The sequence below is a fragment of the Crassostrea angulata genome, chromosome 1 (assembly GCF_025612915.1).
Source record: "Crassostrea angulata isolate pt1a10 chromosome 1, ASM2561291v2, whole genome shotgun sequence".
In the NCBI taxonomy this organism is placed as follows: domain Eukaryota; kingdom Metazoa; phylum Mollusca; class Bivalvia; order Ostreida; family Ostreidae; genus Magallana; species Magallana angulata.
The window spans coordinates 40,008,574-40,032,798 of record NC_069111.1 but is presented as its reverse complement, the minus strand read 5'-3'; the positions used below and the strand labels follow the sequence as shown (position 1 = coordinate 40,032,798).

Sequence of the window (24,225 nt, the reverse complement as noted above, 5' to 3'; positions counted from 1 at the left end):
CAAATGAATCAAAAGAAGAGATTAAAGAATGTTTTTGTGTAAGATTTGAGAAAAAAGCCAGAAAATGCAGTCTCAAAGATGTGACTGTCTTATTGGGAGATTTTAATGCGAAGTTGGAAAGCAACAACACCAGCCATAAAGAAATCATGGGGAAACATGGTCTAGGCACAATGAATGAAATTGAGGAAATGTTTACAAATCTATGTGCCAACAATAACTTAGCCATTAGGGAGCTATCTTCTATCAAAAGCCTTGTTACCTGGCTACATAAGTCTCAACAGACATATAAGAACAGAAAATCAGATTGACCACACCTGCACTGCAAGACAGTTTAGAAGAAACCTACAAAATGTAAAAGTAAAGATATGGGTAGATGCAGCTTCAGATCAACAACTGCTACTTGCAAAAGTTAAACTCATAAAAAAACAAATATGGAAGTCAAGAAAAATGCCAGAAGAGTTAGAAGACACTTTAACAGCAATTTAGCTACGAAAGCAGAAGCAACAGCCAAGCAGAACAACATTAAAGCTCTGCACGATAACATCCAACTTTTCTACTAGAAAACATCGGAAAGAGACTAGACCAATAAAAATCAAAGAGATAAGATTCAAAACACCCTTGAGGAACAAATGCTTAGATTGGTAGATCATTGCTTTACCAATAAGCACTAGAAAAAAAAGCAAAGGTACTGCCTACAGGCGATCTATAAGATGTCGACTGTGAGCGTCTTTCGGTTAAAAAAATCAAGAAAGCAGTAATATTGTTGAAAACAGCAGGGCCCCAGGACCAGACGGCATCTCTGTAGAGGCCCAAAAGCAGACATAAATTCGGTAGCCAAAATTCTATACGACCTCTTAGCAAGATTTGGCAAAAAGAGAAAGTACCATCAGACTGGGAGGAAGAACTTCTTGTAAACCGCCCCAAAAATGAAAACTTAACAGAGTCATACTTCACCGACTCAAAGCAGCAGTAAATTCGTGACAACCAAGCAGGGTTCAGACAGAACAGATCATGCGCTGATCTAGTAGCAACACTGCATATTATCCAATAACAATCCAACGAATTGATTTTGAGAAATAAAAGCGTTTGACAGGCTGAAAAGGGAAACACTATAGCATCTATTGAAGCACTGTGGTGTTCTAGTTAATTTATAAACATTATTAGAAATACCTTCACTAGAATGCAAAGTTGCATATAAATGCACGAAAGAAAACTAACAGGATCTTTCGACATTGCCATAGGTGTAAGACAGGGATGCTTCCCTCCCCCTTGCTGTTTATCCTAATGTATATAGCAGTTGCATATGCTTCTCTCTGGAGTAGAAAACTTAAGCAAGTAAGCAAGCTGCTTCTTTGGTCTTAAATAATTTGTTATTAGATCCTCTGATCTCCTCCTCTGATTTTTCTGAAGAATCTTTATTTCGTCCTGTTGGTTGTTCCGTTTCAATATATGTTGTGTTTTAGAATTTTCTCAATTAAGTAAGAGACATAAATAACATGTTATTTATGTCTCTGATTAAGTACAGAATAGAAGTGTTCTTTCTATCTCTCGACTTGATCCTTTACCTTATGAAATATTTCGTTATTCTCATCTTTGTATATAAACTTCCACTGAAATTTACCACATATTTCACATATTTGATTCGTGATGCTTTGTATAAAGTCTTATTTATAGCTTCCCTAGCTCTACCTGGCAGGCACTAGCACGGGGGGGGGGGGGGGGGGCAGGGGGGCCTGCCCACCTCCCCCCACTTTTTTTGCGCAGCAAAGAATTTTATTAAATTTACATACAAAAAATTGAATTAACATGGAGTTGCCCCCCCCCCCCCCCCCACTTTTCTGTGACCATGTAAAAATTGAATTGAAAGTAAGGAAATAAACAGTGAAATTGAAGTGAAAAGTATACCCCCCCCCCCCCTCACGGATTAGGATTTTCAGGATTATTGAAAGTAACCTTTAATCTCTCCCCCCCCCCCTTATTTTTTTGCTTGTCAAGATTTTTTGGATGAGTCTGCCCCCCCCCCCCCCCCCTCCTTTCAAAAACGATGCTACGTGCCTGACCTGGTGCTGTCTGTCTGGTTTTCTGTTTAAATTTTCTCGTGGTTTTTTTTTCTCTTATTTTGGGGTGTTTTTGTCTACCTCATTTTGCTCTCGGATCTTCTTGTTCAGACTAGTTTTTTTGATAGAGTACAATTTCTGTTTAAATCTTTTCCTCTCTGCTATACGTTTCCACGTCATGACCACTAGACAGCCATTCTTTCCTTTTGTTATTTTTAAAACTAAATAATGTTTGCAATTTCTGTATAGGTATATATCTGATATTTTTCTATGGTGTCATTTCCGTGGTTTCCAAAAACTATTCAGTTGTTTCTTAGTTCTAGACAGATATTTCTTCTTAAATTTCATGTCTGTTAATTGCATTTCTCTTATACTTTATCTTGGGGTGTCTAAATTAGAGTTTGGTCTTATGAGTCTCAAGAGGTCAATAAAAGTATTATTTTTGGTGAAAAATTTAGGCTACGACCATTCGTGAATCTGTGGTTGCCGCGACATCGGACGAGATCGGCTCGGTATGGTTTTCACATTTTACCTACACCATGATATTGAAAAACATAATCCTTCCCGAAACATTCATAGCTTCTACTTAAATCGGAAATTTTTGTTAGTCTATGATAACCTAAGTAATCAAATATTTCAATATGAAATATCATGGCCGACAAACAGCAAACGAACCCCTGTGCGCAATAATACATCCGCCACTTGTAAAGTAGTTCAAAATGTCAGCCCCCATGTGCTGAGTTCTTTAAACTGACTAAAAAGACAGGTTTAAAGGCGAAAACAACACAGTTACGCTACAGATATAGGTATTTTTTAAATTTCTCATAATCGTTACAAATTCAAAACAATTTTTTATTCCAGATACTTTATGACGTAGTTTTCTTTCACTTTTATAGATTGTTGATAATAGGGAAAAATGGCAAAACGTGTTGCTGAAAGAGAACTAACTGATAGAAACTGGGACCAAGAAGATGACGTTGAGGAGGTATAATATTTGGATATGTCAACGAGGAAACCAATTCCAAGCATCATTCTCTTTAATATTTATAGGAAACGTTTCACACAATTAAAATTGGAAAGCTTAATAAAGCTTTAGTCTCTAGAAAAGGTCTAATTTGTTCAGGCCTGAAGCCCTCTCATACACAAGAACAAATGTATTGAATATAAATTTAGTATTAAAAGTCTTGTTCAGAATCAAATATTAACCGAATGACACTGGATTTAGTACCCATTATGTTTATATATTATTCTAAAATAGAAATTTTAAAATCTAAAAATAATGATTAAAATGAATGCAAACCTTTAAAGACATTACCATAAAAAAAAGTTTTGTGTGTCTGTTTGCATGTATCTATTCTTAACTTAAGATATTAAAAGTATTGAAATGTATTTAATTACATTTCTTAAAGTAATTAAAAGTTAGGGCTGGGACGATTCTGTACTTAGCCGATTCGGTACATATCACGATACATGAGATGCAATACGATACATATCACGATACATTGCAACTAAATGAAAACATGAATGAGGGTTAAAAATTTATTCAATATGTCCATGTTTTACCGCATGTCCAAAGTTATTTTGATATATTTAAAATGATGGTTGCACAATTTACAAATTACTTTAGTCTCGTATACACTACTTTTTCATAAACAAGTAATCCAAAAGTTGTCCACACTCCAGATTTAGCTTCCTAACAGTTTTGACAACTTTAATACAACGTTTTCCGCCATCTTTGTACTTTCATATTAGGCGCGCAGACTAAAAATAGCCGATATATGAAGCTTGGATATTTTTGGAAAATAAAAAAAAGTTCGCTTAGGTATCGTTGTATTAATTGTAAATGTATCGATCCAAATATCGTCAAAATAAATACCGTGATGCACTGGTGCATCGGTGGATCGTCCCATCCCTATTAAAAGTAATTAATTACATTTGAAAAAAGCAATGTAATTGTAATTGCAAGTAATTGACAAAATTATTGATGTATTTGAAAGTAATTAATTACATTTCAAAGTAATTGACTCCAGCCCTGGCTTAGTTTCATATATACTAGACATTTAAGGAAGATGCCACAAAAGCAAATTATGAAACCATATATTACCGTGAATTTTATAGCGATAAAAACCCAATAAAATAAAAAAGATCTATGTACAGAGGAGAAAATCATCCAACTGTTTGTTACATTTGTGTCATTGAATTGTTACTTACAACTTTAAAGCAATGGTTCATATTGGGTACTAATACATGTACGTCCATTTAATACAACTTGATCATGACTGGACATAAGAAGATGTATGAGTAAATCAATCGCAAGAGGAATGTAATACATGTATCACTTCTGTGTATAATTTGTTGTTTTGGAATATTTAGATAGTCTTGATGAAGTAATTATCCAATGTTCTTCACAAAGGTTTACCATGAACATAACTTGTGTCCATTATACAATTTTGTTTTTAACTTTACTGCAAATAAAAAATTTAATGTAGAGTAATTAAATTGTGATGCATTGCTTTTAAAAGAAACTGAAAGAGGAAGCTGTGAAAAAGTTTTGAAATTAAACAACCTCTCCTTTAGATATTCAAAGACTTGCATATCACTTGAACAACTCTAAAAGGGGTTTTCATTCTTAGGTTTTAGATATGTTGCATTTAAGCAGCTTTCTATTGTAAAAAAAATGCTTAAAATGATACATTTTTAAGAATTATTCATTATAAATTAATAACTTACCATTTCTTTCCTTAGGCTGGAACCTTTGCAGTAGCTACAAAATCTGAATTACAAAGACGCCAAATTAAGACAGCAAAAAGGACCGGAGCCTCACTGGTAATTCTTTTGACTTGTTTTACTTTCAAGTTGAATTTTATTTATCAGTGAGACATCAGCAGCCCAAAAATTAAATATGATGTTAAAAAATGTATTACGTTACACTCCTGTGATAAAGCACTTACCATTAGAACAATGACTAGCCTTGTCAACTCTGTCATATTTTAGCTTTTTCCTACTTTGGCTTCAGAATGTACTTGAAACAGATTTATTAAGACTTCAGTGTTATTTTTGTAATATGTTTTATGTAGGACATGTCTGCTCAATAAATCAAATATAACTTGCATTGTAAAATATATGTTTTATGCGGTTGATGGTTTATCTGTATTTATGATTGAAGTCACATTTTTCAAACCCAATCTCATGAAAAATTTTCAAATGAAATTGAAATCAGTATGCGTAGAAACATAAAAATTCAAGAAGGTATGGGGGGGAATAAATGTATAATTCATGCAACAGATTTATCTCCATCACAGGATAAATGGTTGATTAAGGGGGATTAGGCTGTACTTTGGGGGGAGTAAATGAGTATGAAGACCAGAATTTATTTTGCCATTATCCTAACAGTGTTACCTGTAACCCATTATTTATTGTTGATTACATATTTTGATTTAACTTTTATTTATTAGGGGGCTGGTGGTAAAACTTCCTCCTTTTCTGGCTTTGGTGGATTTTCTTTTAAACCCACACAGACCAGCACACCATTTAGTGCCAACGTCAAATCCTTCACTAACGGAAAGCCAGAGAAGCCTTCACTGAGCAGTGTGACAGAAGTGAATGGAACCCCAGAGAAAAAAGGGGTCGAGAAGAAAAAGGAAAATGACTCTGAACAAGCCACTTATATGTCAAGCCTGAGGAGTCTAAATGAAAGTGTGCTGGCCTGGATTAAGCAACATGTGGAGAAAAATCCCTACTGCATCCTGACTCCAATTTTCACAGACTATGAGAAACACATAAAAACCATTGAGGCATACAAGTCTGGTGCCAGTCAAGCAAAGAGTCAAACGACAGACAATTCTGAGAAAAAATCTGGTTAGAAAATTTATATAAAATTAAAAAGTTGTTAAAATGAATAAATCTGTAGACAGCAGGATTGCAGCAATAAATTTGAGAATGTACAGGTATTCAGTGGTATGATTTTCAAAGTGGAACATATTTCTTATAGCATTGTCAACATTGATATTTTTAATGAATAACATATGTTTTTTCCAGCTCCTGCTTTAGGCAGCAAGGAGACCCAGCCTAGTTTGTCCACCCTGTTTAAGCCAGCACCTGGTAGTTGGACCTGTGGCACATGTATGATACAGAACAAAGGGGATGTCAGTAAGTGTGTGGCCTGTCAGACCAGCAAGCCAGGGGCAGGAGCATCCAACTCGCAGACTACCAGTGCAGGTCAGATATTGCTTCAAATTAAACATTCCAATTTGTACTGTGAAATGTCTTTTATGGTAAAGGACCATTTTTTTTTAGATTGTCCAAAATATCCTGTTTTTTTTTTTTTTTTTGGTTTTTTTTTTGGGGGGGGGGGTGGCCATTGAGATTCCTAGCAATAAAAGGCAATGATAAGAAGATCCATCAATAACAGTTTGAAAATATTAGTTGATAACATGTAAGTCTTAAATTTAAAGAGATATTACATCTACATAGAAGAAATCTGCCATGAATAGGGTTAAATGTTTGTTGTTTTTTTTCCAGCTCCTGCTTTAGGCAGCAAGGAGACCCAGCCTAGTTTGTCCACCCTGTTTAAGCCAGCACCTGGTAGTTGGACCTGTGACACATGTATGATACAGAACAAAGGGGATGTCAGTAAGTGTGTGGCCTGTCAGACCAGCAAACCAGGGGCAGGAGCATCCAACTCACAGGCTACTAGTGCAGGTACTTACATTTAATTTGATTACTTTGAAATGTAGTGTCAAGAGTCCAACTACTCTAGGTAAAGAAAATTATTGATTGAATATTTTGAGAACCCTTTGCTTGATATACATCAAAAGGGGCCCACTTGTACTCCTCTAAGACCCATATTACATTGAAGGTCACTAGGTCAAAGGTGAAGGTCAAAGTACCCTGAACAGAGAACGACACTGTCACATCTGCTCATTATCTTGGCAACTTCTTGCTTGTCTGCTTTTACCCTCACATAGATGGGAAGTGTGTGACATCTTTTAGAAACCTTTCTTGTTTATATCTGAAAATTGATTTTAGTAGCATATGTATATATGCATTTCTTAACCTTGATGAAATTTGGTTAGAGATGGGATCATGAAAAGACAACAGTAATAATCAGATTTAATGGGTTGTTTTTGCAGCACCTTCTATTGGCAGCAAGGAGACCCAGCCTAGTTTGTCCACCCTGTTTAAGCCGGCTCCTGGTAGTTGGACCTGTGACACATGTATGATACAGAACAAAGGCGATGTCAGTAAGTGTGTGGCCTGTCAGACCAGCAAGCCAGGGGCAGGAGCTTCCAACTCACAGGCTGCCAGTGCAGGTAATTACCTAATTACTTGGAGATGTGGTGTATACATGCAATTATATGGACATTTATAAATTATCAGTGTTTTAAAAAAATCAATTTTGAGTCAAGAGTCAAGACCATAGAATGTGCATATATTTTCTTCTGCTAATCAGTATGGGCAACTTCAGTGTTTTGAAATTTGTCAGAAATATATATAAAAAAATCTGGCCATTGGTCAGGTGGGAAATGCATTTGTTAGTGACTAATTTCTTTTTTTTAGGCACACCAGACTTCAAATTTGGAAGCAATAATGTATCGAATGCCACAACAGGATCTGGATTTAAGTTGAATACTGGTGGGACTACTACAGGAGCTTCATCTACTTCTGGATTTACATTCGGATCAGGCGAAAACAAGTCTACAGCATCTGGATTCAAATTTGAATCCAATGGGATGGCAAACAACTCCAGTATGACATCTGGGTTCACCTTTGGCAAAAGTGAAGATAAGTCTGCTACTTCTGGATTTACATTTGGGAAAAAGGATGAGAAGTCGCCATCTTCTGGAATCACATTTGGAAAAAGTGAAGAAAAATCGCCAGCGTCTGGATTTGTATTTGGAAAAAAAGAAGATAAACCTGCAGCACCTGGATTTACATTTGGCAAAAGTGATGATAAACCTACTAATAGTGGATTTACATTTGGCAAAAGTGAGGACAAATCTACAACATCTGGGTTTACTTTTGGGAAAAGTGATGACAAAACTGGATCACCAGGATTCTCATTTGGCAAAAAAGAAGAAAGTTCTACAACATCTGGATTTTCTTTTGGAAAAAGTGGAACTACAGACACTTCCTCCTCATCTGGATTGAAATCTGGATCTGGAAATGAATCCAGTTCTGCCACTGGGTTTTCATTTGGTACAAATGCTGGAACTGGTAATGTTCCAAAACCAGCGTTCAGCTTTGGTTTAGGAAGTGGAACTACAAACAGTGAAAGTACAAAAGGATTTTCGTTTGCCCCATCCACCTCGGCTCCTGGCTCTTCGTCATTTGGTCCAGGATTTTTCAGCAGACCAGCGGGAGCTTCAGATGCCGCGGGTACTCAAGGCAAGTTGATGTTATGTTTGGGAATTTTTCATATTTTTGATAATTTAAGTAAAGCTCGATGTTTATAATTGAGTATTCTTTTTTTAAAATTTTAAATAAAAATATTGCTCAATCCTCCAAAGTCAAAATTGTGGTAAAACAAAATCAACATTCAAACACCTAAAGGGGCATGATCACAGTTTTGTTTCAAATTTATTTATTCATTTTTTTTTAAATGTTTACAATGCATTTGTAAGGTATTTCTAACAGACATCCAGTTATAGGGTAAATGTAGAGCTCATATTCTTTGTTATGGAAACAAAGCTCAGGTCATGTTTCTGTTTACATTTTGAATGTTGGAAAGAAAATTCCAGGTTTAGACCTAAAATGGATGTGAGAAACGATAGGAACTGTTTATTTATGTTAAAAACAAATCAGCTGATAGAAAAATCAGCATGAAAAAAACCTTTTATCAGTATATTGAACCAATGTAAATGAAAACATAGCAGGAACCTTGCATTGTGAGCTCACTATCTTTAAACACCTTGACTGACACTCAAATTGTGGTTGATCATTAGAAATGCATTCCTTATGCATTGTAAACATTAAAAGTAGAAATTTGACCAAATTGTGAGCATGCCCCTCTGTATTTTGTTTATTGCAGTATTTCTCCTTTAGGAATATTAATGCAATTTATTCTTTAGAAATTTTGTAAGTTGCATTGAAAGAATCAAATATGAAATGAAATGCTATAAATAGAACTATAGCTTGGTCATGAATTTTTTTCTTGCGTTTTAGAAGAGGAAGAATATGAACCACCAAAAGTAGAGAGCACAGAAATAGCAGAAGAAGGCTCTCAGTATTCTGTCAAGTAAGTTGTCTTATACTGATACTGAAGTAAGTGTCTAGCTTCGATTGTCCAATAGGTAGAATTCTGCAAGATAACAAAACATATTCACTATGTTTGATTCAGAACTAGCTAGTAAGACTAATACTACAATTTAGTTTCATGAAAACATCTTTTTTGCTGAATGCTGACTGTAAATGCTAATTGCCAAATGCTAATTTACATGGTACTTATACAAATGTACTCAATATAATGTTTAATATTGCAAATTGCATTTACACAATTTCAGTGTACATAAAGAAGATCTTTATAAAATGTGATTTACAATATGTTGTAGATGCAAACTGTTTTATCAAAGAGATGGGAAATGGAATGAGAAAGGAGTTGGTTTTCTGCACTTGAAGAAGCCTGATGGGAAAGCACAGCTAGTAGTGAGAGCCGACACTAATCTAGGTATTCTGTCAGCTTGAATAATGTGTGGATGTACTTATGTAACACTGATGACTTGTACCGGTACATTCAATGTTGTTAGTGGTAAAGTGATTAATTTGGCCAATAAATTATTTTCAACTTGTACAATGCAGTTTTCTCCATCTTTAAAAATGATTTACAACTTACAAGTGGAGAATTTTTTTTAACAACAATGAAATACTATTATAACCAACAGATCTTTCATAGTTTGCTGATGGAAGTTCTTAATAATTTGATTTCAGGAAATATTTTGTTGAATATCAGCCTGTCACCATCTATTCCTCTAAAGAGACAGGGAACAAACAATGTATATATGATGTGTGTGCCGAACCCCAAGATCAGCCCTAAAGATGAGGAGAACAAGCCGGCGGCCATGTTGGTCCGTGTGAAGAACGCCGAAGCTGCTGACGAGCTTCTAGAGAAGATGGAGGATCTACGAAAGGAGTGATCCTAGGCAATGATAGGAGTGATCCTAGGCAACAGAAGGAGTGATCCTAGGAATGAAAGATCCTAGGCAATGTTTCTTATAGAAGAATCTGTTTATATATTGCTCATGCTCAGACCAGTACATGTGTATAAGGATTTGTTGTTGATTCTGTGTGATTGAGGATGTATGAGAGAATTTAGTGGCACCAAGAACCTGGCTATATTTCTGGACCATTGTTACAGAGTGTGGTGATTTTACTCTGGAGCCAGTATTATGTTCCAGCTACCTCTTTGATAGGAGATAAATATCTGCACATGGATCTGTAGCATGTACTATCATGGTGTTCAATATTTCTCTTGAAGTGTGATGCAAACATAAACATATTGCATTATCTAAATGATCATTGTAAGATTTTTGCCATACATACATGCATCATTATTATTTTACAAGCTTTTTTCCTTTCCATGTGTTTATGTTAAAAAAAGAAATGCAGGTATTTTCTTGCATTCAGGTACATGTAGTTAATGTAATAGAATTTTTATGAAAGAAGGTAAATGCAAAGAGATCATGTATGTGTTTGTTTAATATCAAATTATTATGTTATGTCTCATACCTTTGTTCATTGGGCATTAAGGTTATTTTTAATGTCGAGTTGTTTTTTGATAGTAGAATAATGTGTACAATTTAAGATAGGAATTATTCATATAATTATGTTTGATTGCTAAAAAAATTTGTAAGAATTGATTTGAATCATTTTAAAAATATATGTTGAATGCTATTTCCTATGAAAAGTGAAGAAAAGCCAAAAATTTACTTGCATGCTTCGAAGAGACAAGAAATGGTTTTGTTAAAGCTAACAATAAACTTTTGTCCTTTTTAATTTAGAAGAGAAAGAAAGATGTGAGTGAAAGAATATCTGTTGTTTAAATGTAATTGTATGTTGATATAAATGGTGCAGACATTATTGAGAATGTAGAATGTCTGTCATCTTGAAAAATGCCCATGTTACCAAGTAAGATGAGCACATATTTAAAAGAGGTCTGATATTAACTTGTCAAAGAATTCATGAACTCTGCGACCATAGTTGCTTTTCGTTGTATAACCTTGTTATATGTGTAATGAAGAAATGAAAAATAGTTGTATTCATTTACTGTATACATGTACATGTATTCGTTTGCTGGAATTCAGAAATTTTTCAGGGATCTTAAAGATAATACATGTATTGAATTTTGTTTTCAAGAATATAAAATTTATAAGATTTGTAAGACTTTGTAAAAATTTGATTTTGGCTAATTTTTCCTGGAAATCCCACCAGAAATTTCTGTTTTTCTAATGGGTCTCAGCACAATAATCTCATTATAAGTAACATGTTGCAATTAGAAGTGACATGTTACTTATAGAAATTATTTAGAATATTATTTTGGGAATGAACAGTAAAATGTGTATGGTGAAAGTAATTCAATTAGATTTCACTTTGATTGTTACGGTGATGAGACACACAGTCATGCATATATAAAGTGCTTTTTACATGTACAAGTGCTAGACAGTCATTGTCATTTTGTTTCACATTGTTGATCTACTTTTGGAAAATAAATATTTTTTTTTTCTGAAAGCTTGAATTTTATTTGGAATCTTATTATAATTATGATATTGAACATGAATAAATGATGACACTCGGTGCCCAGGTTGGCTATGGCAAGAGGAAAAACCCTATTTGTTTTGAATTTCAGTGTCAAAGGTTGGGATTATCAAAGATGGCCTTTCCAAACCATGTTAATACGGTAATCAAAAGGTAAAGTGTTAAAATTCATAGCTCAGATACATGTATGTTTAAAAGTTTTTTGATGCAGAGATAATTGTAAACTAGCTACTCTAACAGCTGTCTAAAACAAAATTTAATCCAAATAAAGTCTTTTGATATGTTGAGACCCCCTCCCCTTTATAAAATAGAGGCCAGGGGCAACATAGCTCACAGAAGCACGGTATATCCAACTCTTATCCAAGTTTAACTAGCTATAGTGTAGGTACATGTAGTATTAACCTGGTAACGGGGGCTATGTGGACCATGGATATCGGCCTGAGTAGCTCAGTGGAGGAACTCCTGACTAGAGTTGCAGGGGTCCTGGGTTCGATTCCTGGTCCAGCTATATGTTTTCAATGCAGTTATCTTTTCCTACTACAAAAGACTCCATTATCACTAGCCCATGGATGATTCATATAATGAATTCCCTCTGTCATCACTTACTTTTCAGGGAGTATATGGTCTACAAAAGATGGTTTGTGACTGTAAAGAGCTCTCTTTTACAACAAATATGGCCTTACCCTGTTCACAAGGGAAATACTTTGATAGGGAATTCTGTACTGAATTAGGCTTAAAAAAAATTTTTTAATTTTCCATATGGGTTGTAGATTTAAATATCAATTTGGATATTTCAAGATTATTATTTTATTATAATATTCGTATTATTTCTGTTTGAAATGAATAAAAAGAAAAGTCTCAAATGCCCTTTTTATCATTTTTTCAAGAAATGATTTAATTAAAAGGCCTAAATGAAGTTACGCCCCTTAGATGGTGGGAGGTGTCGTGCGGAAGTGATAGATGGCGTGTAACAAACATGGCGGCCTCCATACAATCTTTGGTCGTTATCTCCCTGTTAAATGTTCTTTTCGTGTTTACCAGTTTAATTTGATATTGTGTAATTCACAAAGAAGTCAAAATGAGTATCAAAGCCTTTGAGCTTGTTCCGGTAATCGAACGGATCAAGTTGATGTCAGAGAAAGCGAAAACACAGGTAATGATGTTGAAGCATAAATGATGGGGAGTTTGATATGTATAATATAATAGTTTTTTATACTGTACTTTAGTTCACCATGTTTCAAATGATAGCTGGCTTTAAGCATGTTCTGGTCGATCGCTTTGTTTCAAAGGGATGTTTTATTTAAAATCACAATAGTCTGCACGTTGACTTGTTTGACAAGTGCATATATATACAATTTATTGGAATCAAATATGCCTGGGACTTCAAGGTATAGTCTGTCTTAAGTTATTTGGATGATTTTTGATGAAAATGCACATACAACTGTGAAAAAAGTATAATTGAAATTGATAAAAGAGAAAATATTCAAGATGACACATAAGTTTTCACTCAGAAAAAAATCACAGGAACGAAAACAGGTTTTGTTACTGAGATTTATATAAATGGGAAAAGTTGACATCTTTCTTTATTTGAAAGTAACTCAGAATACCTTGAACAATTTATAAGTGTTATCATCTGGGTACCTTCATGTTTGTTGAAATGCAAAACCCCCTGCAGACTCCTTTATTTTTAGCCATGTGACATATTAAAACCTTGTAAGCTATAGAGGGGGCATTACAAAAAAAGAGTATAGAATTTTTTTCATACTCTTGAATGGAAATCATTTGAACCCTGAGGTATTTAGAAATATCGAGTAATTAAGCAAAATGTGAATTGAGGGTATCTTGAGAAAAAGAATAGGTATTTACCTGAAACTAAAATTATGATGACGACTAACCAAACAAGGGATATTTCCAATAACTACAGATACCTGGTAATACTATTGTCAACAACCATCATAAGACAATTCACATGTCAATAAATGTTCACCTTCTTTTACAATTTAGCTGGACTGTATTGATGTGTGTGGTAAAAACCTGTACATTGGAACCTCTGACTGGTTGGTTGAATTTAATTTATTTTTCCATTTGTCTGTCATAAATTTTGAAGTCAATTCTATCTTTTAACTCTTTTATGAAACCAAGTAGAGGTCTGTCAATATACATTCCAAGATATATTGGTAGCATAATGCATTGTACTTTGAAAGAAACAGCATACCTGGAATTATTACTATTATAAATTATGAGAAAATGGGTAACAGACATAACTTTATATTTTTAGCTTTGTTGTGCATTACACAATTGAAGAAAGAACCCAGCCATCTGGAAAAGTTACCTTTCATTGTGATAAAATAGGACACAAATATCTTGCTTTAGTAAGTGTGTTGGATTATTTTTTTAATAGTACTCATATCTGTAAGGTAACCAATCCTCTTTGATGTCACTTTTTCACCTTTTTATCAAACTTTTGCATAACCAAAAGGAATAAATTCTAAAGCAGGTTACATTAATTATGGCATTGAACGATGCAGTTTTAAATGTGAGCTAAAGAATATAATGTTCATACATGTATAAATGAAATGTAATGTACTGAGAGACAGTAAAGTTATTTATAACTTTGGTATTTTAACTGATGATTTTCTAAATTTTTTTTTTTATTATCCAGAAAAAGCCAATAGTTCAGATAAAATCTGCATCTGCCCTGAATCGAATCATGGTGTTGTGTGACAATACTATATCCATGTTGAACATGTTAGAACTGGAGGTAAGACAAATTGTTCTATTAATCTGATTTCTTTCCATTGTGCTATCAACGTTTATCTTGTTTATCTGTGTATAAAAGTACACATAGCAAGTTTTACAGATATAAACATGAAGGGAAAATTCTGAAGATCTGCATTTTAGTCATGAAATGGGAGCTTTTATCAAGTTATACTTTGTTTATGTTATACATTCAAGTTTTTAATACAAGTTCTTATGATAGATAGATAGATTTTGTTACTGTGATATAAACTGAGTGCATGAGATTTTGCATCTTGATGAGATTCTGACATTCTAGTAAGTTTATGTCACGTACCGGTACACTAAATTGACACAAATCTTTTTGCATAAAGTAAAAATGAAATAAAAGAGACAGAATGGCCATAATGGGTTTGCACTCACTCCAATGATCAAAGCAAACACATCACCAGTAGGCAGCAGTACCCAATATATGTTTGAAGATTTGAACTCAGTTTCTGTTTGATTGACACTCTTATTTAAATTGTAGCCTGTAATGGGAGGAGCCAAGATCAAGGGAGTGAACTGTTTCTGTTTTAATGATAACCCACAAAACAGCAGCCCTTTCAGTGTTGAGGTATATTTATTGATCCTAGTACTACATAGTTTTGTGGTCTTAATAAACAAAATCACTCTACTTCTTAAGCTGATGATGCACAAGCATACATGTATGTTTATAAGTATTTTGTGATTGTTTCTTTATACTGTAGATTTGTGTTGCCCTTCGGAAAAAACAGCTTCAGTTTTACACTGTCACAGAAGATAAGTTTATCCATCTAAGGGATGTTTCTCTCTCAGAACCTGCAGTTGAATTGGTAAACACACCATATGTTAATTTCTAAATCACAAATATAGTACTTAACCCCATTGCTGATATTATTTTATGGTGGTATGGGACACCTGTCAATATTAATGTGGATAAAAGTACTTTAAAATCAAAATAATTTCACCTGAAATTTAAAATTTACAATATTTGAGAGAAAAAAACATTTTAAATTTTTTGGAAAGTTAGCAATTTTAAGACAGAAAAAATTAAAATTTAACTTGATTTTATTGATTATTTTAATAGGAAGTACGCCAATATATGGAGGAATTCAATAGCACTTTAAAAATATTTCCCATATCATTTTCTTTTTTTTGTGTACACTTTACTTCGTTTGTCATCAAGCAATAAAGTGAAATGATGCCAAAAAAAGATTTATTTGCACACTCTTTTTATCATCAACAGGATTTGGATAGTCCCTTTGTTTGTGTTGCCATGACATCACAATACTCTATGATCAATACAGACACGGGTTATGAACAGAGTCTGTTCCCTTACGATAATGAGAACAGTAGACCCCTGATCAAGAGGGTGGGCAAGGTTAGAAATTTACTGCTTCAAGATGTAGCTTTATTATCATTATACTTTAAGGTCAAGATCTAGTAAATGTAAGGTGCCTACAGATTTATGAAATTCAAGATATAAATTCTTTTAATGATGCTTCATAACAATATCTTTGTTTCATAGGGTGTACCGGGGCTTAAATTTTTGGTAAACACAATGAAAAATCATGTTTTAAACAACCATTTTTTATAAAATATGAAAGATAAAAGTAACAAATCTCGGAGTTTTGTCTATTTTTGACTAATGAAATATATCTAGATTGCCTACAGTACCTCCAAAAACGGCATTAAACAAGGTCTTGACCTCCTCTTTAAAATGATGTCAAATTGAATATATGTACCAGGATTACTTTTCCCGTGATTAAATATGTCAAAATATTGCTTTATTTTCTACATAATTCCTTTAAAGCCGTAAAATACGGGAAAAGATTGATCATATCAATTATGACGTCATAATGGTTCTAGCACCAAAAAGACACTCAGGAATCATTTACTAGATCTTGAATGCAATGAAATCGGCAAAATTTATTGTTGTGAAACAGTGTTCTTTTCTGTATAAAATGAATATAATGTCTACCTGCCTATAGATAATAATTGAAATTGATCAGTTTGCATTCAGTCAGTAACTAATAAAAATTAATGTGTACTGATACAATACAAATAAATTGGTTTACAGTACTAGGTAAATGAAATTTGCCTCAGAAATTTATCCATTTAGTATCAAAAAATTCTTAAAACAAAGGATTTTCAATGTACATGCGTATTTGATTTGGTATTGCTTAGGAAGAATTCCTGTTGGGTGGTCCCAGTGCCCTGGGGATGTTTGTGACATCTGACGGGATATCTCAGAGACCACCCCTCCAGTGGTCCGACAATCTGGCCAGCATCAGCTACTTACACCCCTACATCATTGCCATGAATGACGAATTTATCACTGTTCACAGGTACACATTCAGCCAATGTACAGGTACAACGTGCACTTGATCTGGCTCACGAGAAATTGGTTACCTGTCAATTCTGATTGGTTACCTGTAGATTCTGATTGGTTACCTGTAGATTTTAATTTGTTGATAAGAGGAGTTCCAATCTGGTCCTTTGATGTTGTGACATTAAAGATATATAAATGCATTTGGTTATGTTTGGCTTTTTTACTCTTTAATGAAAAAAAAACAACTCATTTTAATAGCAGTTTATTTTTTTTTTAAAAAGTGGCAGGTAACCATAGATTTTCTAGCTGCACTGTGGTATCTTTCTTTTTCAGCATCCTCGACCAACAGCAGAAGCAAACTATTCCATTCCAGGGCGGTGTTTACTTGGAAAACTTTGATGGCAAAGTGTTTATAGCATCAGGCCGAGCTGTCTATTCCTTAGTCCCAGTGGCTTGGGAAAAACAAGTGTGTATATTAATCACTTACTGTCCACCTGACTATCATTTACATAATGTAGAAACATTTGAGATGGAAAAAATTTTGTGGATTACCATTTTTTTTAAAAACATGATTTTTGGTACAGTTAGATTCACTTTTTTGTAATACATAATGAAAAAATGTAATGTTATATAATTTGTTTACCATAGTTTGTAAGTTTGTGGGTTAGGAATACCCAGTAAATCCCTGAAACCTGATTCTTTTACATTATATGTTTATAATGTTCATGATTCCACAGTGAATCATTTTCACCCCTGCGAATGTTATTGTCATTCAAATTTTAGACCACGTGGTTTTATTTGACCCTTTCAATTTCGCAGTAAAAATCGTACCTCGTGTATAAAGTCTATTTCACAGTATTTACGTTCTTGTAGTCAAATATAAAATCTAGAGGTTTATTGATTTTAAACTTTATCTTCATTAATTGGTGAATTGAATGTGTTCTAGAAATAAATGTGACTATACAAAAATAAGTTTTTGTCTGCTGTTGCAACAACTAACATGCTTAAAAGAGATCCCTCCTGAGGATTAATTTTCGATCCGCGCCTGACCTAGTAATAACATCAATAGTGAAACAGACTTTACCATTTTATGCAGAATGTTCCTTGAAAATGGCTCGATATACTAAGTTTTAATGCAAAACAGACACCCATTATTCTTTTTTAAAACATGGTATTGCACACCACAAGCATCAAACATGGTATATATATAATATGATTTTATTAAGCAACCCAGTTTTTATATTTTCAACCACTCTACACGTTGTTAAACACGAACGATAACTCTGTTCTGAATATTATTGTTTAATATAAATAACTGGTAGATGGTGAAATAAGACATACATCTTGAAAGCTTTTCTCGCTTTAACATAAATCAAAGTAGGATATAATATGAAAAACGACCGGTACTTACGTATTTTGAGAATATTATCCGAACACTTATACTTCCGCTTGAAATTTCACAGGAACTAAACAAATCTCGGTGAAGTCTCGTGAACTTTCATTCGAGCACCTCTGGATTTATTACTTACTTAGCAACGTTAAAGAAAACATTCCGAACACATTCGCAGGGGTGATTTTGAAAGCTTTAAAATTTATTGATAATGTTTGATTCAAATATTGCAGACATTGATATCATCCTCATTTGATAACATTGTAGGTACAAGCTCTCTTGGCAGATAAAAGAGTGACAGAGGCTCTGGACCTGGCCAAAAATGCCAATAAAAGTGGACTCAGCAGGGATAAAATTAATAAGGTAAATATTGGATCATATAACACCACAGTGAAAATTTACTGGGGAAATGATTTCAATGAAGATTGAGAAAGTTATGATTTATTAATCTATAGTCTTTGCCTGAATTTCTAATGAAGTATACACATATGACTGTTATAGATCACTTTATTATAATTTACATGTTGGGGACTATACTGACTCTATTATTGTACCTCGCACATGTGTATAAAATCCTAAGTTCTACCATTTCTTATATTTCCCCAAGATAGGGAGTCAAAATTCAATACAGTACAAATCATTACAAATGATTTTTTTTAACACATCCTGATTATTGGTTTACTTTTACAATATATAGAATTTTAGTTTATTATCTAGAGTTGTGAATAAAAAGTAAATCAGTAAAAACATGATGATTCTATAAAATATATAAATGCATCTTGAAAGTAATTAAATACTTTTGTGCAACAGAGATTATAGCTTGTTCAAAAAATTAACAATAATCTTAGTTTGATTAAAAAATCAATTCTTATATTATTTCAAAAGTGTTTTAAGGGTCATAACTGAGATATAAAATGCATTATCCTCCTGTTTTGACTTTTTCATGTCACAAGAGCTTTTTTTTTTTTTTTTTTTTTTTTTTTTTTTTTTTTACAAGAAATTGGAAAATTTATTGAATAAAGTAATCAACAAAATAGCATAGTATCTTTATGCCTTTATTGGTAAAAAAAAAAATGCAGGAGAGAGAGAGAGAGAGAGGAGAGAGAGAGAAATCAAATCCAAACCAAAACAAATTACATGTTGGAATCAATTTTGAAAAATTCAAATTTGAACAAAATGCAGAGAAAGACTAAATTGAATGTGCAAGAATATAGGATATTATATGATAAATACTGCTCTGAAATGAATGATATATTATCATCTAAGGGCAAATAACTCTTGGACTAAGTTTAAAAAAGCCAATGAATTGAAGTGTATAGGGGTTCCTCAGAAAGTCTTCTCTTTTTTAGTCTGGAAAAAATAGTATGAGTTACCGTACATGTAGTTTAATGTTATTGAATCATAATAAAACTGTGAACATTTTCAGATATACAAGAGATTTCAACAACAGGCAGCTTTTATTGAATTCTCCCAACAAAAATTTGAAGAGGCACTGGAATTATTTAAAAGTGGAGAAACAGATGCTAGAGAGGTAACTAATGATAAAACACAACGTTATAATGATGACTACAAGATGATTCTTCACTGCTCATTTGATTTTCTGGGGGGTTCTAATGTACAGGAGAATTACTTATTGTACATTAATTAATTAATTAGTTATTGGCAATTAAAAAAATATCATATTTTGTATACATTTGAGGTGCTTGGTCATATTCATTTGTATTTAGTTAAAAGAGATATTGAGTTTTAAATTTTTTAAGACTTACTGGTAAGTACCAGTGTAAGTAATTATTATCAGAATAGGTACTGTTTAAAAAGTTCTCATTTTTTTCATGTGATATGTTTGCTTGTCACTGATTGTAAAGTTTTGTCTTCATATTTGCAGGTGATTTGTCTGTATCCAAAATTCTTGCCCTCCAACAGCAGTTTTACCCGCTGTGCACCCCCGCTGCACGAGATTGCTGACATCAATCAGCTATGTCGTGGGAACGAGGACTTAATCATGCAATATAAAGACTTCTTGTGTTCATACTTAGAGGAAATTAAAGGAACAAAATTAGCAGTAGGATATAAACAGGTACATGTACTTATTGTTTTGCATAACAAACTGTAGGTCTCTCTCTCTCTCTCTCTCTCTCTCTCTCTCTCTCTCTCTCTCTCTCTCTCTCTCTCTGTGATCTTGATCATAACCTAATTATTTTGAATGCAAACAACAATGACTAATATTATATTTGTTCTTTTAGGAAATAGATGTGGCATTATTGAAGCTCTATGCAGAGTTAAACACAGAAGGTCTAATTCCATTGATATCAAATGATTCGGGATGTGATTTAAATGACTGTGTTGAGTGGCTGGAGAAATATAAACGTTTTCATGCTCTAGGATTATTGTATAGACTTCACAGTGATCACGATAAAGCGCTAGGTATATGGCAAAAGTAAGTGACCATGATGCAGAATTTTCACCATGTAATCACTGATTGAGTACCGGACAGTAGAAAATTAAAGTATCTAAACCTAGAAAAGATTTAAATATGAACTCTTTACTGACAAAATGTTCAGCCCCACTTCAGAGTTCTTATAGATTTTTACTTTGTCCTTTTCAATTATGTACATGTACTTTGTGAAATTATTAATGTTGATATAAAATTACTACATGTAGTACATTGATATTAATTTCTTTTTTAATTTCCAGATTAGCTAATGGAGATATAACTGATGAATCTTTCCCAGGTTTACCATTTTTTATAGACTATTTATCCAAGTGAGTATCGTTGTAGTTTGTAACAATCTAGCAAGTCATTATCTGTCAAAGTTTTTGAAAGATTCACTGACAATGAATTTTCTGCTTCAGTTTAAGTGATCATGAACTTGTGTGGAAGTACGTTGATTGGGTGCTGTCTAAAGATCCAGAGGCTGGTGTTCAGGTAAATATACCAGTGTTTAAGTACTGTATACAGGGTGATTTTTGCCCTGTGTTATTTTCACCCTTCTACACTTGCAAAAGGTTTCACCCCATCTTGAATTCACCCAGATGTGGTTGTGTTGACAGAGATATTATTTGTGACATAGAATTCGCCCAGTATTCAATTCGCCCTTTGACAACGAGGGCAAAATGTGTAAAAATGAAATGGGGGCAAATGTTTCTCTGTATACAGTATCATGTTTACATCAAAATGAGAACATCAACTCTTTGTATTTTTTGTGTATAGGTAAAATAGATTATGAGAATTTAATTTTTAGTAGCTAGGGAATATTGTATGAGATGTGTTTGTCTGTTGTAGATTTTTACCAATCGTCCCGCCAGTGAGCCGCCGTCAGAGAGGATGCGACCAGACACCATCATTGACTATTTACACCGATTCCCTGAAGCTGTGATATCATACTTAGAATACCTCATCTTCCAGAAAAAACTAGAGGTAAAGGAGTAAAATAGACCTGTATCTATGTACTGTGGTTTCTGTATCTATGTACTGTGGTTTCTGTATCTATGTACTGTGGTTTCTGTATCTATGTACTGTGGTTTCTGTATCTATGTACTGTGGTTTCTGTATCTATGTACTGTGGTTTCTGTATCTATGTACTGTGGTTTCTGTATCTATGTACTGTGGTTTCATCAATATTCACTGACTACCAATTTTCGTGGATTTCTTTATTAACTTGATGCACGATATTAAGGTTCATTGAAGTGCAATTTCTATTAACATTTTGTATTGATAGCATCATTGGCCTTGAATTTACGTAGCCTTGAAACTGTGATTTTCACTTTATCCCCTTGAATATTAATGAAACCACAGTATATGTTAAAAAAAAAAATGAGTTTCAGTTTTCTATATCATACTAATTCAAACTTTTATTCTCCTATAATATGTACACTGTAGCTGCTAGTATCCTTAAAAACTGGTTTTTATTCTTGTATGGATACAGGAATATGATTGGTTTATAAAAAACATTTGGAAAGACGTAAGGTTTCTGACGATATAGATTTTGTTATACTCTCTAATTTCAGAAAGAGAAGTACCATACCCACCTAGCTGTTCTATATTTAGATTCTGTGTTACAACTTATGAAAGAGCCTAATGCCAAAAAGGAACAAATAGATATTGCAAGGTAAATCTAATCAACTGTTGGGGCACATTGACACAGCCAGCGTTTTTTTCTTTCCGTCTGTTCATCTGTGCTATATTCAAAGAGATTGAGCTTGCTTCTAATTTATTACATTCTTTAGATTCCTTATTAAATGCGAGGAATTAATATCTGCATAAAATCGTGAGAAGCTATACTCGTGGATTTTTAAAATCTTGCTTTTATTTTTCAGATGGTTTTGAACTATATAAACTATATGAAATTGGAACAAAATTTGGTGCTTGCGCTTTTATATTCTTGTGATTTGATACATAGCTTTGGAATCATGGAATTAATTACTCACGTAAAATAAGGAATTTACCGTAAAGTGCACATGAACACTCAAAGCTGCATATAGCATATATATGGACCTCAAATTTCCTTCATGATTATAAATAGAAGATTGATTTGTTTGCAGGTCAAAGCTTCGTCACATGTTACAGATGTCAAGTCTGTATCGAGTGCAGCTCATTCTAGGAAAAGCAAAAGAAACAAATATGCATGCTGAGTGTGCAATACTGTATGGAAAGGTAACTAGTTTTGTGTCATTGATGTAGAAGATTTAAAAAAGTTACAGAACTAAAGGAAGAGAAAAACTGTTACTTATTTGCACTAGTTATTGAACCTATATACAGTCAAACTCAGTTATAGTGAAGTCCTATTGACCAAGGGATTTACTTCGTTATATCCATAATTCATTATATCTGTAAAACGAATCTGTAATAAATACTATAGCAAATTCACTATATACGGTACATGTTTCCTTTCACCAGACTATAATTTTTGCTAATTAGGCTTTGGATAAAAATACATTACTTTGATGCCTTTTTAATAAGCAGATTGTGAATTGAAAAATTTGTATGAAAATATATTCATTCAAAGTTTTATGTTAATTGGTAGTCCAAACTTTTTAAACTGTAAAGAAATTCATTATAAAGATATTAAATTTCGTTATTATTCACTTCTAAGGGACTCAAAATCAGTTTGCTATATTCGTAAATATGTTATATCTGAATTAATTATAACTGTAAAATTTTGCATAGATTTGCTAAGAATTTTACCGGGGACTCAAAATAACTTAGCTATATTCGAGAATTCGGTTTATCTGTGTTCGTACTTAAAGAGTTTTACTGTATAACTTACAATATTCACAGTTTTTGCTGATCATGACTTGTAAAGGCATTATCTGCCATGTTTCCTACAAGTCTTATACATGTATAACCCGCTGACTTCTTCACTATTCGAAGTATTTCGCTGTGCATGCCTCACTTGCACATCTAAACATCTCCATTATAACTTGCCGAGTTTCATAGATAGATTAAAAACTAAAATGGCACATGCCTATTATAAGTCATGTTCAGCTTTAATTGATAGACTTTTCCTGGCTATGAATTCTGTCCAAGCAGCAATAGAGATATTTACTTATTTTTTTATATATATATAAAAAGTTGGAAAAACAATTCCAAGTTCAGAGGGAATTGAAACACAATGTGAAGGAGACAGACAAGCTGTAGTTATCGATTCTTTACATTCATGATTATTTTCTCAGTTGGAGGAGCATGATAAGGCCCTGCGAATTCTCGTCCATAAGCTCAAGGATTACGGGGCGGCAGAGAACTACTGTATGGTTAACTCCAATGGGAAGGACTCGGTGGTCCGTAAACGATTGTTTCATGCTCTACTTAATGTGTATCTGGATCCATCTTATGAGTGAGTTCTGTTACTTTGTATAAATAATACAATATTGCAGTTTAAGCATGAAGTTAGCTTTGCTTTCCTTGTAAAGATATCTGGTAGGTTGATATGATACTGAAA

The 24,225-nt window shown here is 33.4% G+C and overlaps 1 protein-coding gene across 1 annotated transcript in view; it reads left to right on the top strand.

Annotated features, from left to right (window-relative positions):
• Positions 1–2,726: 2,726 nt before the first annotated feature.
• Positions 2,727–24,225, top strand: part of LOC128173739 (transforming growth factor-beta receptor-associated protein 1-like) — a 39,784-nt gene continuing 18,285 nt past the window's right edge. The window contains exons 1-29 of the mRNA XM_052839400.1: positions 2,727–2,863; positions 2,954–3,042; positions 4,803–4,883; positions 5,513–5,915; positions 6,096–6,275; positions 6,579–6,758; positions 7,190–7,369; positions 7,617–8,444; positions 9,222–9,294; positions 9,608–9,723; positions 9,984–10,120; positions 13,812–13,864; positions 14,086–14,179; positions 14,470–14,568; positions 15,073–15,159; positions 15,293–15,397; positions 15,811–15,945; positions 16,752–16,912; positions 17,230–17,362; positions 18,554–18,649; positions 19,713–19,817; positions 20,172–20,363; positions 20,530–20,723; positions 20,981–21,049; positions 21,140–21,212; positions 21,570–21,704; positions 22,295–22,395; positions 22,829–22,940; positions 23,960–24,120. Coding sequence (XP_052695360.1) covers positions 2,974–3,042; positions 4,803–4,883; positions 5,513–5,915; positions 6,096–6,275; positions 6,579–6,758; positions 7,190–7,369; positions 7,617–8,444; positions 9,222–9,294; positions 9,608–9,723; positions 9,984–10,120; positions 13,812–13,864; positions 14,086–14,179; positions 14,470–14,568; positions 15,073–15,159; positions 15,293–15,397; positions 15,811–15,945; positions 16,752–16,912; positions 17,230–17,362; positions 18,554–18,649; positions 19,713–19,817; positions 20,172–20,363; positions 20,530–20,723; positions 20,981–21,049; positions 21,140–21,212; positions 21,570–21,704; positions 22,295–22,395; positions 22,829–22,940; positions 23,960–24,120 — 4,352 coding nt within the window. The 5' untranslated portion in view covers positions 2,727–2,863; positions 2,954–2,973. The remainder of the gene's footprint in view (positions 2,864–2,953; positions 3,043–4,802; positions 4,884–5,512; positions 5,916–6,095; positions 6,276–6,578; positions 6,759–7,189; positions 7,370–7,616; positions 8,445–9,221; positions 9,295–9,607; positions 9,724–9,983; positions 10,121–13,811; positions 13,865–14,085; positions 14,180–14,469; positions 14,569–15,072; positions 15,160–15,292; positions 15,398–15,810; positions 15,946–16,751; positions 16,913–17,229; positions 17,363–18,553; positions 18,650–19,712; positions 19,818–20,171; positions 20,364–20,529; positions 20,724–20,980; positions 21,050–21,139; positions 21,213–21,569; positions 21,705–22,294; positions 22,396–22,828; positions 22,941–23,959; positions 24,121–24,225) is intronic.